The 16,483-nt window shown below is 35.7% G+C and overlaps 1 protein-coding gene across 5 annotated transcripts in view; it reads left to right on the top strand.

Moving 5' to 3' along the window:
* Hmcn1 (hemicentin 1) overlaps positions 1–16,483 on the top strand; it is a 413,611-nt gene that overhangs the window by 255,448 nt on the left and 141,680 nt on the right. For all 5 annotated transcript variants that reach the window (XM_047520702.1, XM_047520699.1, XM_047520701.1 and 2 more), the window contains 4 exons: positions 187–295; positions 1,224–1,393; positions 3,065–3,219; positions 7,162–7,285. In XM_047520702.1, coding sequence (XP_047376658.1) covers positions 187–295; positions 1,224–1,393; positions 3,065–3,219; positions 7,162–7,285 — 558 coding nt within the window. The remainder of the gene's footprint in view (positions 1–186; positions 296–1,223; positions 1,394–3,064; positions 3,220–7,161; positions 7,286–16,483) is intronic.

Below are 16,483 nucleotides of genomic sequence, written 5' to 3'. Positions count from 1 at the left end.
ATTCAGTGATCCTGGCAAGTGCTTATTATAAAATGTATTTACATTTCAAATGCCGCTTATGTACCAAATCGCTGCGATAGTTATCACCCTTCTAAACTACTACCTAATGTCGTGGATCTGGTGCTGTATTTTCTTGTGCACATTTCTTCACATGCTACATCCTTGTATGTCTCTGTTGTTTCCTAGTGCCTCCCGCTGTAGAAGGAGGAGATGAAACATCTTATTTCATCGTGATGGTTAATAACTTATTGGAGCTGGATTGTCAAGTGACAGGCTATCCCCCACCAACTATCATGTAAGGGGTTTGGTATGTCTTCTAAATACCTCCCACTTTTTGATGTGTTTTACAGCTGTCTTGAAAGACTTCCCGTGTCATTAAAAAGAGGAAATATAAAATTATATTCTTTATATACTTCCTAAGATACACTCCATACACAAGGCAACTTTTACTTGATATTCAAAGGGCACTTTGCTTTTCTCCATCAGGAGAAATTCCTTTATATGATCTTATAAACTATATTTTCAATGCAGAGAGACAGACTATTAAGTAGTATTTGTATCAGACCTCCCTGAGACACTGGAATGTTTGACTGATAAATAAAAAGAGATATTAAAGCAAAAGAGGATGTTAACATGCATATATTTACCAATTATTTTTTCTCATTCTTTAATTCACAAAGTATTTATTAAACACTTATCTTTCGTTTCCAAAGTGTGATGGGGCATGTGAAGGAATAGTGAGCCAACTAAGGGAATGAGATGGTTTACACATGATTATAAAACTAAATGGAAAATTTAAAAAAAAAAGAAAAAATTAAATAGAAAGTAATAACTCATAAAAATATATTAAAAAGATATATGATTTCAGTGTTTTATCTATAGATATTTTAAGATAGTGTATATTTTTTCTGGTTAGTATTATGTAAATATTGAAGTGAGTATTATTTAGGGGCATTTCATCTTTCTATAACTTAAAATTAGAAGAAAAACAAAGAACGCAACACGTGGTTATTGAATTCCTATAATTCCAACTTTTGTTTAAGCCAGGTTTCTTTTATTCTTCTCTTTTCCATGCACTTTTTATTTTAAAGAGTGAATGATTAGGAAAATAGGCCAATTCAAAATAGAGAATAAATAAAATACTAAAAATCACGCACAGGCACATTTTCTGGAAACTCATATTTAGTTGATAAATCCAGACTTCTTTTTGCTATTTTCTCTAGGTGGCTGAAGGATGGTCAGCTAATTGATGAAAGGGATGGATTCAAGATTTTACTAAATGGACGCAAATTGATCATTGCTCAGGCTCAAGTGTCAGACACAGGCCTTTATCAGTGTGTAGCGACAAACACTGCTGGAGACCACAGGAAGGAATTTGAAGTCACTGTTCATGGTGTGTTGAAGAAGGGACAGAAGCGTTACATTTTAAACTAACATGCATTATGTCATTATTACCTAAGTCAGTTTGTGGCTCAGGAATCTGAATAAATCCTGAGTTGTGGGAAATTGTTTTAGTTAGCTTTTTTTGCTGCTGTGACTGAAAGAACCTGACCAGAACAGTTTTAGGGAAGAAAAGTTTGAGGGCTCACAGTTTCAGAGGCTGGCTCCATGAGAGGCTGGCTCCACCCTTGGGGCTCAAGGTGAGACAGGACATCATGGTGGAAGGGTATGGTGGAGGGAAGCAGCTTACATGGTGATCAGAAAGCAGAAAGAGAGGTCTTCAATTGCCAGATACAAATATATACACCAAAGCCACACCCTAATTCCCACCTCTTCCAGCCACGCCCTACCTCTTCAGTTACCACTCTGTTCATCCAGGTTGGGGGATTAATTCACGGATTAGACTAAGGATATTACCCAGTCATTTCTTCTCCAAACCTTCTTGCATTGTCTCACACGGGAGCTTTCGCCAGACACCTCACATCTGAACCATAACAGAAGTATTTTGGAAGATGTGAATTTTAATTAATGGAGATTTTAAATCAGTTTACCGACACAAAGACTCAACCAAGAGGTATCACGTGAATAAGTTTAGACAGAATTTAAATGTTCGGAAATATAGTCTACATAGCATGACAGGATTCGAAGAGTAAGACTGAAGAGGATGGAAGAGGCAGGCAGCCACTCTCAAGGGGGTTGTGTCCATTTAAGGGTTTAGCCCAAACGGGAGTTATTGGAAGAGTTTCCAGAGTGGAGGCTGAGGGTGTAATTGTGGGATGTAGGGCACATCATGCATTCAGAGAACTGGCACATTGATGTTATAACCATTAATTTAATGATAGAAGCAACTCTGCCAGGGTATCATATGTCTTACTTGACAGAACAACTTGAGAAGAAGGATCTGGAACCAGAAACTAGAGAGTCATTTGCAAACCACAGGCAGAAGTATCTTTGAATGTCAACTTCATCTTTCCCTCTCTGCAGACTTGTTTTCTTGTTTGTTTGTTTGTTTGTTTGTTTACCCAACGTCCCATGCTGAAGTCTAGATAATCTTGTTTCTCAGTCTCACTTGCCTTTTATTTATTTATTTTTTGCAGTGCTGGGGATTGAACCCAGGGCCTTGTGCTTTGGAGGCAAGCACTCTACCAACTGAACTATCTCCCCAGCCCTCACTTCTCATTTTTTGAGAGAGAGAATGTGGCAGGCCAGGCTTAGAGCAAGTTGCCATCCCAGGTTCAGTCAGCCTTGCTGGGGCAGAGTCGTGTGGTATAAGCAGTGCTGGGATCTCACCCCCACTGCCTAAGACAGTTCTAGGGAAAGGGAAGGTCAGTGTTGATTGCGAAAAGACACCAAACTGTGTAAACCAAAAGTACATTAGATTGCAATAACACATCTATGTTTCATTTATTCTCTGAAAAATTTGAAATCCATAGTTAAGAAAAAGTAATACCTAGAATTGCTAAAAGGGTAAATAAAGTGCATGATGAAATTACTTCATTGTTTGTTGAAATAGGGATTTTCTCTTTCCTAAGTGGTAAAGTTTCAGGTTTGTCATCTTCAGTGTTTGACTCTCTCCTGGTGGTGGTTTTCATTCTCCTCTTTCCACCCTCCCTTCCTTATCTAGTGCCTCCAACAATCAAGTCCTCAGGCCTTGCTGAGAGAGTCGTGGTGAAAGGTAAGCCTGTTGCCCTGCAGTGTGTGGCCAACGGCATCCCACATCCATCCATTACTTGGTTAAAAGATGACCAGCCCGTGAACACTGCCCAAGGAAACCTCAGAGTGAGTACAAATATTACTGGACCCAAATTGAGAAAGCTGTACCAACCTTCTAAGGGCAATCACACTATCCCTTATTTATTGTAGATTTTACAGACTTTGAAGACAATTTATTAAAACAGTATGTATTTTCCTTATATTTTTTGAAAGGAATTAAATAAAGGTTAAATAACCTTGATAAAGATTAAATAACAATGATACAGATTTCATTAAGTTCAAAGCCAGCCTCAGCAAAAGCGAGGCACTAAGCAACTCAGTGAGACCCTGTCTTAAATAAAATACAAAAAAGGGCTGGGGATGTGGCTCAGTGGTCGAGCTACCCCAGAGTTTAATCCCCGGAACGGAAAAAAAAAAGAAAAAAAAAAAAAACAAAAAACTGGCATCTTGCCTGATGTGGTGGTGCATGCCTGTAATCCCAATGGCTCAGGAGACTGAGGTAAGAGGACTGCGAGTTCAAAGCTAGCCTCAGCAAATTAGCAAGGCCCTAAGAAATTAGTGAGACCCTGTCTCAAAATAAAAGTTTTAAAAGGGGGCTGGCAATGTGGCTCAGTGGTTATATGCCCCTGGACTGAATCCCCAGTACCAAATTAATAATAATAATAATAAATAATAATAATAATAAAAGCCAAGTATGGTGGCACACACCTGTAATCACAGAAGCTTGGCAGACTGAGGCAAGAGGATCTTGAGTTCAGAGCCAGCCTCAGCAACTCACAGAGTCCCTAAGCAACTCAGTAAAACCCTGTCTCTAAATAAGATAGTAAAAAAGGGCTGTGGATGTAGCTTAGTGGTTAAGCCCTACTGAGTTCAATCCCTGGTACTACTACTACTACTACTACTAATAATAATAATAATAATAATAATAAAAGAAAAATAAAAGCTGGCATCTCCTGGATGAATAATTTTCATTAATAATAAGCCCAAATACCCCAATATGTTCACCATATACCATAGACTAAGGCAAAGTCATATGTATGTAACCCCAAGAGAAAGAAGTCTTGGAAAACATTTTTAAAAACTAGTTTAAGAGCTACAAGAGGGCAGAGATTCAGTCTTTGTGATATATAAATGTACTTTTGTATCCATGATTTTGATTATAGTCTATGGCATATAACTGTGTCTCGGTACATATTTATTGAATTAGTAGGTAATAAATGATTATGGATTTCAAACCTGAATCATCTAAATGAAACATTTAAAAATCAGAATTAATAGACTTTTAATTGCTGTGGCTTGAGTTCTACTTGTAAGTTTTCAATATGGGATATCTTGAGTTCTTTTCCCTATAGAAGTGATAGATAGATGTTCAGTTATCATTTCTATTGAAAATCCATTGGAACTAATCTCATACCTTTGTGCTAGTGAACTATTCAGTATATAGTTTTCAAATCTAGTTCAAGTAAGGAACTGTTTATCTGGGAGATGAACATTGATCATGTAACCACATGCAAAGTGAATTACATATCGTGATGAGTTCTTTTAAGAGAGAGTAGAGAGGTGTAAGAACATTATAATGAGGAAATCTTTGAGCAGAGCTCTGAAGACTATCTCAGAGTTAAATGGATGAATTAATGAGAAATAGCTGTTTATTAGAGAGAAAATGTGCACAGGTAAATAAAGAGTGTGACACCTCTTGAGGGCTGGAGAGCAAGCCAGTGGGTGGAGGAGAGACAGGGAGAGTGAGTGGTATTACAGGAGCTGGCAGAAAGCACATATGTAGGGCAGTGATTGTATTTTTACCTTAAGGCAATGGGAGGCCTTCACAGAGTTTTAAGAGAGAAGGGACTTGATCAGGTTCGCATTTTAAGTATCATTGCATGTTGCTTAAAAACAGGAATACATACTGAGAAATGCATCCATAGGTAATTTTATCATTGCACAAACATCATAGTCTGTACTTCCACAAACATAGATGGAATAGACTAGCACACAACTAGGCTAGATGGTATCTACCATCATGTCTCTGGCCTCTTATTCACCAAAACATTGTTATACAGAGCATGACTGTAGTTATCTGGATTCCTGCCAAAGAATAAATTGGAAGAGCCAAGAGGACACATGTATAACCAATTGCAGAAATTTGAGCTCATACGCCAGCCGTGGAGATGGGATATTTGAATAGATCTGAGACTTATTTATAAGCTAAGTCATTGGGGATTGTTTGTGAAAGGTGAAGGAGATGGATGTGTCAAGGAAGCCTCCTAGGAATCTAACCTACATAATTGCAAGGATAGTGTTGCCATCTAAAGATGGAATACTCTGGAGGAGGATAAGTTTAAGGGGGAATTCTGTGATTTGAGTTTTAGACTTTGGGGCTTTGAGTGACTTTGAGATAAGCTAGCGAAGATGTGCGTGGATCCTTGATATGTAGTATTGCAGCACAACAGAGATCTCTGACAGGAATATTGGCACAGTGACGATATTTGAACCATGAGACAGATGAGTTAAGTCAAGGTGAGAACAAAAGGAGGGAGAAAAGGGAGAGAGGATCAACTTAATTCACAGTCTTAAGCAATTTCTACACGTCAAGGCCATGTGCAATATTCCAGAATATAAATTTACGAATATTGCTTAACATGTATAGTACAGTATGACTGGAAAATAGGTTAAGTGGGAGTTTACATGGTAGTTTGGAGAGATCATTTGGGATCAGAATGTGGTGAGCCTAAAGGGATATGATGAGTTCAGATTTCATTCTGGGCAAGGTGGGGAGCCATGGATGAGGTTTGAAGGGGGACTGGTAAAAGGATCAAATTTCCATCTTAAACAAATTATTCTGGCAAGTGTGCAGGATAGATTAAAACCTGGGGAGGTTGGAGACACTGGAACATCAGTTAGGGAGCCATTATAATCCCACAGTGGCTGTGGAAATGGAAAACAGGATCTGAAAAACATGCAGTGGTATAATTAATAGGAATCAGAGTGAGCTCCAAAAAACAGATGCCTGGAAAAATAGTGGGTGCCATTAAGCAAGATAGGGAAAGTGCATGAGAAGTAGATTTTAGAAATAAAAGGAAAGAATTTATAATCTTAGTTCTAGATAGGTTAAATTTGATATTAACCTGTCCAGTAGAAGATAACTGGAACTCCAAATGTGGAGCTCAGGAGAGAAGTTGAGGCTAAAGCTGTAAATTTAGGGAGTCCACATAGAGTTTTTCACTGAGGCCATGGGATTGGGTGAAAACTATCAGACAGCTAAAGTTTCCTGCTAATGAGACAGAAAAGTCTATTCTGTAATTGCCTAAGGAAGTCAGAGAATAAGAACAGGGAAACTGTATCTTTAAAACCTAGAGTATAGAGTTTCAAGGAGTAGGTTGATGGTGGGAAAGGGTATATACTTAGGACATAGATTAATGGATAACGTGATTGGAAATTATTGATTATCTCCAAATAATCAGTTTCATGGAATAACCTCTGAAACACCAGTTTCAAAATGGTGGAGGCCAGTTCCAATAGGCTTTAGAAGGAAAGAAGAAAAAACAGAAAGAATTTATCTGCATTTCTGCCATTTGTATTTTATAATTTTTGTTATTTCTCTTGGCCCCTCATGACAATTTAATCAAAAAAGATTATTGTTTTAAAACTATTTATGAAGTGTTATATAGATGTGGCCATGTATTTTTAAATGGCTTAAATTTTCATCATATCATAGTTCAGTGTGAAAGGCCTTTATTCAGTGGAGTTTTATGACTATACCAGCAAGCTTGCCTTAGGTTATTTTATTTTGTGTTTTCCAATGAATAACAATAAGCTTTTCAATCAAGTCACCCTACTTTCTTATGCATAATAAAGTGCTCTGGTTCTAATATATCCAGAGATAATTAGGATATTGGCATGAAAACATAATTAGATATTGTAACTTTAATGAATTTTTCTATCTCAGTGAGTGTTTTCAAGTCCAAGCACAAAGTACAAAATGCTGCCATGCTTTCTGCTCCCAATTAGATACAGTCTTCTGGCCGAGTTCTGCAGATTGCCAAAGCCCTGTTGGAAGATGCTGGCAGATACACATGTGTGGCTACCAATGCAGCTGGAGAAACCCAACAGCACACTCAGTTGCATGTGCATGGTAATGTAATTTCCACATCTCAACAAAAGAATCTTTTTATGGCTTTTTTAAACATGGTGGGCTCGTTTTTATTGATTTACCATATAAAAGAAACAAGTGTTTATTTTAGTCTGCATGAAAAAAGCTAGATAGTTTATTGTAATTATAATTGCTCATATTAAAATCTTCAGTTTTCAGGTCATCAAATAGGATGCACAGAAGCTCACAAATAAATACAAATCCTGTGTTTTAATTGGTCTGTATTCTTTTAACTGATAATTTTCTGCAGAAAATTTTGTTTTGAAAGGCAAAAGTTGCTGGCTTGTACCTTTAGTGTTCTATGTAATTTTCTTGCCTGTTTAGAAGAGGTATTTTGTAGGGGGGGAGGGGGATGAGAGAAGAATGGAGGAACTTTAGATTATGTAGAGGGAAATGAGGGGGGTGGGATATGAAAAATGGTGGAATGAGACAGACATCATGACCCTATATATATGTATGATTATACAAATGGTATGAATCTACATCATGCACAACTATAGAAATGAAAAGATGTACCCCATTTGTGTACAATGAATCAAAATGCAGTCTGTAAAATTAAAAAAATAATTTTAAAAAAAGAAGAGGTATTTTGTAAAGGAAAGCTGTCCTTGGCTCAGATTCTCCTATGTGCTTTAATAAGAAGTCTGGGTGGCCGTGGAACACAACATTAGTATTGCAGCTTCATAGTAAACTTGAAAGACTTCATGACCTTGAATATGAGATTTATGTCTCTAGAGGCTCATCAGAGAAGGTCAAGAATCAAAGGCTTGTACTTACCCGGTTCAACCAGAGTATTTGCAGAAAGTTATCCAAGATCTCCATGTACACAGTATTAGTTTTCCATAAGTCATGTGATGTCATGTTTTACCTTCTGTTTATTCCTCTGGTCATTCATCCACTCATTTACATATTCGTTCTACATTTACTGAGGAGTTTAACCTAGAATAGTGTCCCAGTGCCTAACTCAATTCCAGGTACATAGTAGGTAGTTAAAAAAAAAAGAGTATCAAATGAAAGAGTACGTAGTAAGTAAGTGAGAAAAAATTATTTCTCTCCTCTCTCCAAGTTCAGTACATAAGGCACCTTCTGTTCTCTTTGCATATTCCAAACAGCTTCTGGAGCCAGATCTCCTAAAACAACATCTCTGACGCAGATGGTCTCTGCACTAGTATTCGAAGAGCTGTTGGGTCAGACACTAAAGACTGGTCTAGAGATTTGCCAGTGTAGTTAAGAATGACTGAAAACCAGAGTCCATGAAAGAAATCAAGTAAAGGGCCACAACAGAAGAGAAAAAGCAGAATTGATACCTAAGAAACACAAGTTTGTAAACCTAACAAAATGTCAGTTGGCAGGAGTCACACTTAGGGTTCATGTCTACATGGAAAATCATCAGAGAGAAGGGGAGCAGGCTGGAAAACATCTGGTTTAATGTGAAAAGAAAGAGAAACAGAAGGTTAGTCATTGAAAAGGTTTGTTAAAATTTGTCAAATGGGATGGCAAACCTAAAACAATTTTGGGTACCCATCACAGAATAGAGGTAAAATAGAGTAGTAGCTTAAAGCTAATATGAGCTTAATTGATCTGGATAATGGTTTACCTCCCTTAAGGAGATGAAGTGATAAAATGAGCTCCTACTATTAATCTTGATGGAGCTGGAAGAAGTGGTTGACTATGTGCATGTGACTGGAATCAGCACTGAGAGCTGGCATGTTATTTGGAACTCCTGAAAGCCTTGTCACGTTAGTGCATGAGGCTCCACACTTGAATCTGTCCTCTTCAAAACTCATATTAATAACTTCAGTGATAATTGGAGACATTAAAAGAAAGTGGTTAATGAAAGACTTCAAAAAGACTTTGGAGATTTAAAGGACATGTTAATATAATATGAAAAACTACATATGACATAGGTGTGAAAGATTGATTTAAAGACAGCATACACTGAAATACTTAGAACATTATTTGGATTTTTGCAATTACTGTAGATATGATAATTGAGTTTCCTAAAAGGAGTAATCAATCATGGAAGTCAGTAATAGAAATGAATCTACATCATGTACCACCTTAGAAATGAAAAGTTGTACCCCATTTGTATACAGAGAATCAAAATGCAGTATGTAAAAATAAAAAGAATTAACAAAGCAGATTTAATGATACTGGAATAAATAAAATTAAGTGCTTATAAGGTAAGATTTTATTTGTCACATTTTATAGAGCAATTTATATGCATAATAAATTACTTCAAAAGTTAAAAAAAAGACAGAAATTATAGTATGAGGAATAGGAGAGAAATCAGCCCTGTGATACTATTTATCTCTGAATGCTTCAAAAGTATCATGTCCAGTTCTGGTACTATATATTTTAAAAGGTAGTGGCAAATTTATTGGGAAGCAGTTGTCACTGAATGTATTTCAGTTATTAACTTATTTAACCACCTCTATGGTTACTTTCAAAGTTAGGGTTTGTTTTAATCCCAGTCTGTATTAATAGATAACACATTCAGCAAATGTGTTATTACAGTTGTTCTCCAAAACCTTTCAATCCTAATCCTAACAACTGAATCTGCATTTCAGTTGTTTAATATTTTCCTTTATTATAAAAAGATCTTAGATACTGGCATTCTTCTCAATCATAGCAAAAAGTGTTTCCAACAGCTGAAGTAAGGGGGCAGAATCTCCAGGACCAGAAGACCAAAATCATGAGGAGAGGAACATTCTCACAGAACTTTCCAGGGAGGGGTTCTGTCTATTATAAAAGGCAGGAGCCCTCAGTAGGTGGTCTTTTTTGATCATCAAAGTTTCATAATTCTGGAAGTTTTTATTCTCTCGACCAAGCTATGAAATTATATCTAAACCTCAAATATTTGCCAAATGAAACAGATGTTTCCACAAACAAATGATTATTTGGGATCTAATAGCTTAAGCATTCATTTCATCTGCACATAATTATTTCCTAGGGGGGAAAAAAATCAACCAAGGTGAAGCAGAATGTTGTTAAAAGGAGGCACTTCAAATTTGGTTCCTACATGGTCAATTAATGCCCGCAAGTTGTTGAGCTCAGATGTTAGCTTTCTAAACACTTGGATTCCTCAGATCTGTATATTGGGAAGGATCATGATAATACCTCATAGTCATGGGGTTGTTTGCAGATTAAATGGAAGACTGTGCATGAAAATCTTAGCTTGGTGCCTGGCCCCCAGTCAGCATCTGTAAATGGTAGCATAAAGAGTATTTTGGCAAAACATATGTTTGGCTTCTGGCCCTTCTCACTGCACTATTTAAACAAATATATCTAAAGCTTTGCTGCCTTTACTGTTGGCCAAGAACCCTCTTGGGTCTGTATTAGTTGTCTGGTAAAAACGTTAGTAAAGCACCCCTTATTTTTATTTTATTTTTTTTTAAAGTATTTGCTTGGCTAACATCTGCTAACACCCACTCAAGAAAGGTTTCTCTGTCATTTCTGTTTTGTTTAATAGCTCACTTGTGGCCTAAAGGAGACTGAGGAAACTTTTTTGTTTTTATTTTTTAATGTGTAAGTTCAGTTCAGGACTCTACATACTATACTATATAGAGATTGGTATGGATGGCTTTTTCATAGTTTTGGTGCATAGGGAGGATTAACTCAACTAAAATCACTTTTAGGTCAGTTATATATTAATTCAATTCAATTTGAAAGTCAACTCATGCTCCGAGTGATTAAAGGAATAGGCAGAATCTAGCACGTGATGCATTAGGAAAAAGGTATTGTGGTTTTGGCACGATATGTTCATGAAGGTTTTGGAAGAAGGAAAAAACCAAACCAAAACAGTAAGTTGAATGGAATTTGCCCTTGTGCCTGGGGAATGTAGACATCTTGTTATTGATATAAGATGTTGTTACCTGACCAGTGATTTATCTAGAGTCATTCCTAATTTCTTCCAAATTTACAACTGTCCACTTAAAAGCTAGCAGGGAATGGTGGAATTTATGTTGTATTTACTTTTTGTCCAAAAATGAGGCATTTCTCATATTCAGTGTATGAACTTACTGGAATGCTCTGGCTGACAATTGAAGCAATGAAGCATCACAGACTTTTGTAGGCAAGATTGTAATTTCTCTGACAAACAGTCCCCTCGAGAACTCAGTAGATATTGAGACCACTTGTTTCATGTCAGTCCCATGTGATGATCCCACGTTCCTGCAGAGTGTCCCTATACAAGGTCTTCGGTCTTCAACTTTACTTCTGCAATCACTGGACTGAAAAAGTAAAAAAACAAAGTAAGTCACTGGACTGAAAACTTCAAGTGACTCTACATTTCCAAAGCGTATGTTTTTAATTGGTGGCCGCCTTGGGGACCCCTGAAATTGCCAACTAAGGTAACATCTTTATGTTCGCTCAGTTTGGCCCAGAAGACTTAACATAAGTCTTTTGATAAAAACAAGTCTCAGCAATAATTTTTATCTCATTTTCTTTTTGAAGCAGGAATTTTGAATTTTTAAATTGATTTTTAATATATATTTATTTTAATTGACCCATAGTAATTTAACATTTGTGGTGTACAGTGTGACATTTCCACACATGCATGCAATATGTAGTGATCAGATCGGGGCAACTGGCGTATCTCTCACTTCATGCACATGATTTCTTTGAGTTGGGATCTTTCAAAATCCTCTCTACTAGCTATTCTGAAATATTTAATTGTTGTCAACCACAGTGATCCTGCTGTGTCAGAGAGCATTAAAAGTCTCTCTTCCTATCCAGGTGCAACCCTAAATCCACTGTCCATTCTCTCTCCATTCATCCCTCCCTTGCATACTCAGGCTGATATCCACTAATCTGTTCCCCGCTTCTTTGAAATCTGCTCTTTAGCTTCCATATTTAAGTGAGGACATGCAGTATTTTTTAAATTTTTTAAATTTATTTTTTAATTTGTCCTTTATGTATATATACATGACAGTAGAGTACATTTTGACATATTATACATACATGGAGTATAACTTATTCTAATTAGGATCCCATTCTTGTGGTTGTACATGATGTGGAGTTTCACTGGTGGTGTATTCATATACAAACACAGGAAAGTTACGTCTGATTCATTTTACTATCTTTCCTACTCCCATCCCCACTCCCTTTCCTTCATTCCCCTTTATCTAATCCAATCAACTTCTATTCTTCCATCCCCACCCCCCTTGTTGTGTGTTAGCATCCACTTATCAGAGAGAACATTTGATCTTTGGTTTTTTGGGATTGGCTTATTTCACTTAGCATGAAAGTCTCCAGATCCATTCATTTACCAGCAAAAGTCATAAAGTCACTCTTTTTATGGCTGAGTAATACTCCATTGTATATTTATATGTACCACATTTTCTTTATCCATTCATCTGTTGAAGGGCTCCTAGGTTTGTTTTATTGCTTTGCTATTGGGATTGGAGCTGCTATAAACATTAATGTGATTGTACACTATAATATGCTGATTTTAAGTCCTTTGGATATATACCAAAGAGTGGGATAAGTTGGTCAAATGGTGATTCCATTCCAAATTTTCTGAGGAATCTCCTTATTGCTTTCCCAAGTGGTGGCACCAATTTGCAGTCTCACCAGCAGTGTGGGACATGCAGTATTTGTCTTTCAGTGCCTGACTTGTTTTACTTAACATAATGTCTCCCAGTTCAATCAGAGTTGCTGCAAATGACAGAATTTCATTCTATTTAATGTTGAATACTGTTACATTGTGAATACATATCCCATTTTCCTTATCTATTAATCCATCAATGGAAACTTATAGTGATTCTATATATTTCTTATTGTGAGCTGCTATAATAAACATGCAAGTGCAGATGACTCTTCAATACACAGATTTCATTTCCTTTGGATACTTTCCAACTAGTAGGCTTGCTGTATCATATGGTAGCTCTATTTTTAGTTTTTTGAGGAACCTCCATACTTTATCCATAATGTCTGTACTAATTTATATCCCCCCACACAGTTGATGAGTTTTCCTTTCTCAGCATCCTCAGCAGCATTTTTTTTTCTTTCTGATAACAGGAGTAAAATTCTAACAGGAGTAAAATTATATCTTATTGTAGTTTTGACTAAGAATGTATTTTTCTGACTAAGAATGTTAGGCATTTTTTCATATACTTGTTGACCATCTGTACATCCTTTTTTGAGATATATGTTCAGGTCTTCTGCCTGTTTTTAAAATTGGATGATTTTTATTTTTTTATTGTTGAGGGGTTTGAATTCCTTATGTATTATGGAAATCAATGCCTTGTTGGATGAATTGTTCCTAAGTATTTTCTCCTGTTCTGTAAGTCATCTCTTCATTCTGTTGATGGTTTCTCACTCCATAGAGAATCCTTTATTGAAAGTGGAGTACTGAAGTCTCCAACTTTTATTGTTGACTTGTCTGGTTCTCTCTTTGAATTTGTCATTTTTTTGTTCAATGTATGCTGGGACTCTGTTGTTATATACATATACATTTATAATTGGTGTGCCTCCTTGATGAATTGACTCTTTGTGACATTAGAAAATATCCTATTTTGTTGCTTTTAAGTATTTGTGAATCTAAACCATTTCTCTTGCAGACAACATAAAGTTGGATCATGTTTATTTTTTTATCCATTATGCCAGTCTCTTCCCCTTTGATTGGAGTATTTAATCCATTTATATTCAGTATAATTGTTGATATGGTAGGATTTGACCTGTCATTTGTTATGTAGTTTTATGTCTATGCAATTCATTTGTTTTTCTGTTCCTTCCATGCTAACTTTTTATGGTAAATAAGCCTATCGTTTATACCATTTTATTTGCCTTATTTCTTTTGCTATTTTTTGATTTAATTTTAGTGGTTGTTCTAAGGATCAGAATTAGCATCTTAATGAATAATAATATAGGTTTCAATTAATATAAAATTTTCAACAATATATAAAATGTTTTTCCTCTTTCTTCTCCACCCTTTTATGCTATATTGTTATACAAATTGTCTTTTTCTTTCATCTCTTCATCACCACAAATTTATAATTATTGATTTATGCTATTGTCTTTTAAATCAAGAGAAAAAAGCAAAAAATATATATATATGTTTTTACTGCCTTATGTAGTTGTTCATATAGTTACCTTGGTCAGTCAGTGTTCCTTACCTCTTCTTGTATGTTAGTTATTGTTTCATTTCAGCCTGGCAAACTTCCTTTAGTATTTCTTTTAGGACATGAGCTACCAATGAATACTTTCAGCATTTCGTTTTTGGAAATGTATTTTAATTTCTTTATTTATTTTTAAAGGATAGATTTGCTGGTTATAGAATTCTTATTTGGTAGTCATTTTCTTTCATGTTTTTTGATGAGGTCCTCATTGAGTATGTCGCACATTATAAATTATTTCTCCATTGTTGCTTTTAAGATTTTCTTCATCTTTGGTTTTGAACAGTTTGATTCTGAGTTTGATTCTGATACCTTTGTGTGGATTTTTTTTTTTTTTTTTTTTTTTTTTTTTTTTTTTAGTTTTTCCAACTGAGAGTTTTTTAACAAATATGTGGATTAACCCTATATACATGTATGATTACACTGCTGGTGTGACTCAGCACTACATACAACCAGAGGAATCAGAAGTTATTTTCCATTTGTGTACAGTGTGTCAAAATGCATTCTACTGTCATGTATAACCAAGTAGAACAAATTAAAAAATGTTTAAGAATATGTGGATTAATAGGTTTTTTTCAAATTTAGAAAAATTTCAACTATTATTTGTTTATTGCTTCTGCACCTTTCTGTGTCTTCTCTTCTTCAGAACCCCCATTATACTTGATGGTGTCTGTAGTCTCAAAGAATCTGCTCACTTTTCTTGCTTCTTTTTCCTAAATGCTTCTGAAATTGGATAATCTCAATTGACCTCTCTTTAAGTGCACTGATTCTACTGGACATGGTGGGGCATGCCTGTAATCCCTGTAACTCAGAAGGTTGAAACAGGAGGATCCAAGTTCAAGACCAGCCTCAGTATCTTAAGCAACTTAGGAACACTGTGTCTCAAAATTTTTTTAAAAAAATTTTTAAAAAAAGGGCTGGGGATGTGGCATGGTAGTAAAGTGCTCCTGGGTTAATCTCTAGCACCAAAAAAATAAATAAATAAAATAAATTCACTGATTCTGCCTTCTTCCTGATCAAATAGGCTATTGAGTCTAGGATTTCCATTTGGCTCTTTTAAAAATGACTTTAAAATAATCCCATCTCTTGATTTATACTCTAGTTAGACATTATTCTCATACTTTCATTGAATTCTTTAGTCATGGTTTATGTAATTCTTGAAACATATTTAAAATAGATAATTTAAAGTCTTGGTCTATTAAATCCAGTGTCTAAGCTTCCTTATGGACAGTTTCTATTATTTTTCTGTGTATGTCATTTTCCCTTTTTCCTTTATGTGTCTCATTTTTGTCCTTATTGAAAAACACAAATTTTAAATGACATAATATGTCAATTCCCAGTCATACCTTCCTGTTTTGCCATGGTTTTTATTGTTGTGGTTGCTTCTGGTCTCTGTTGTTGCTTCTTATTTATTTAGTGATTAGGGAGAATATAAGCGTCCTCCATCCTAATCCTGGAACCTGTTAATATGTTAGGCTGCATCTTCAAAGAATTTAAGGTGGCCAGTGGAATTAAGATTGTTAGTCAACTGACCTTAAAGTAGTGAGATTATCTTAATTATCTGGATGAACCCAATGTAATCATAAGGATCCTTAAAAGTGGAAGAGGGAAGCAGAATGTCAGAGTGATATGTCCCTTGACACTCCCCATCACGTACTAGATTTGAAGATGAAGAAAGTGACCTTGAGTCAAGGCCTATAGAAGTTGAAAAGGGCCAAGAAACAGATTCTCCTCTAGAAACTCCAAAAAGGAATTCAACTCAGCACCTTGATTTTAACCCAATGAAGCTCTGTTGGACTTCAGACCTATTATAAGTTTTTATCATTTAAGTTACCAAGGTTGAGGTAATTTGTAATAGCAACAACAGAAATTAATATGGTGGCCTCTCCATTCAAGTTCTATAAAGTTTGTTTTAATGGACTTTAAAATGCCCTTGAGGAAAGGTTGTTTGCACTGAGAGAATTCTTAAGTCTGGTTACATAAAGACAAAGCCTACAGATGAGGATTCTCAAAAAGGGGACCAAATAGATCAACAGATGACAGTTATCTCAGAACAGTGCTT

The sequence above is a fragment of the Sciurus carolinensis genome, chromosome 12 (genome assembly GCF_902686445.1).
Source record: "Sciurus carolinensis chromosome 12, mSciCar1.2, whole genome shotgun sequence".
In the NCBI taxonomy this organism is placed as follows: Eukaryota; Metazoa; Chordata; class Mammalia; order Rodentia; family Sciuridae; genus Sciurus; species Sciurus carolinensis.
Note: the sequence above shows the minus strand (reverse complement) of the source record. Positions and strands in the feature narration are given on the sequence as shown.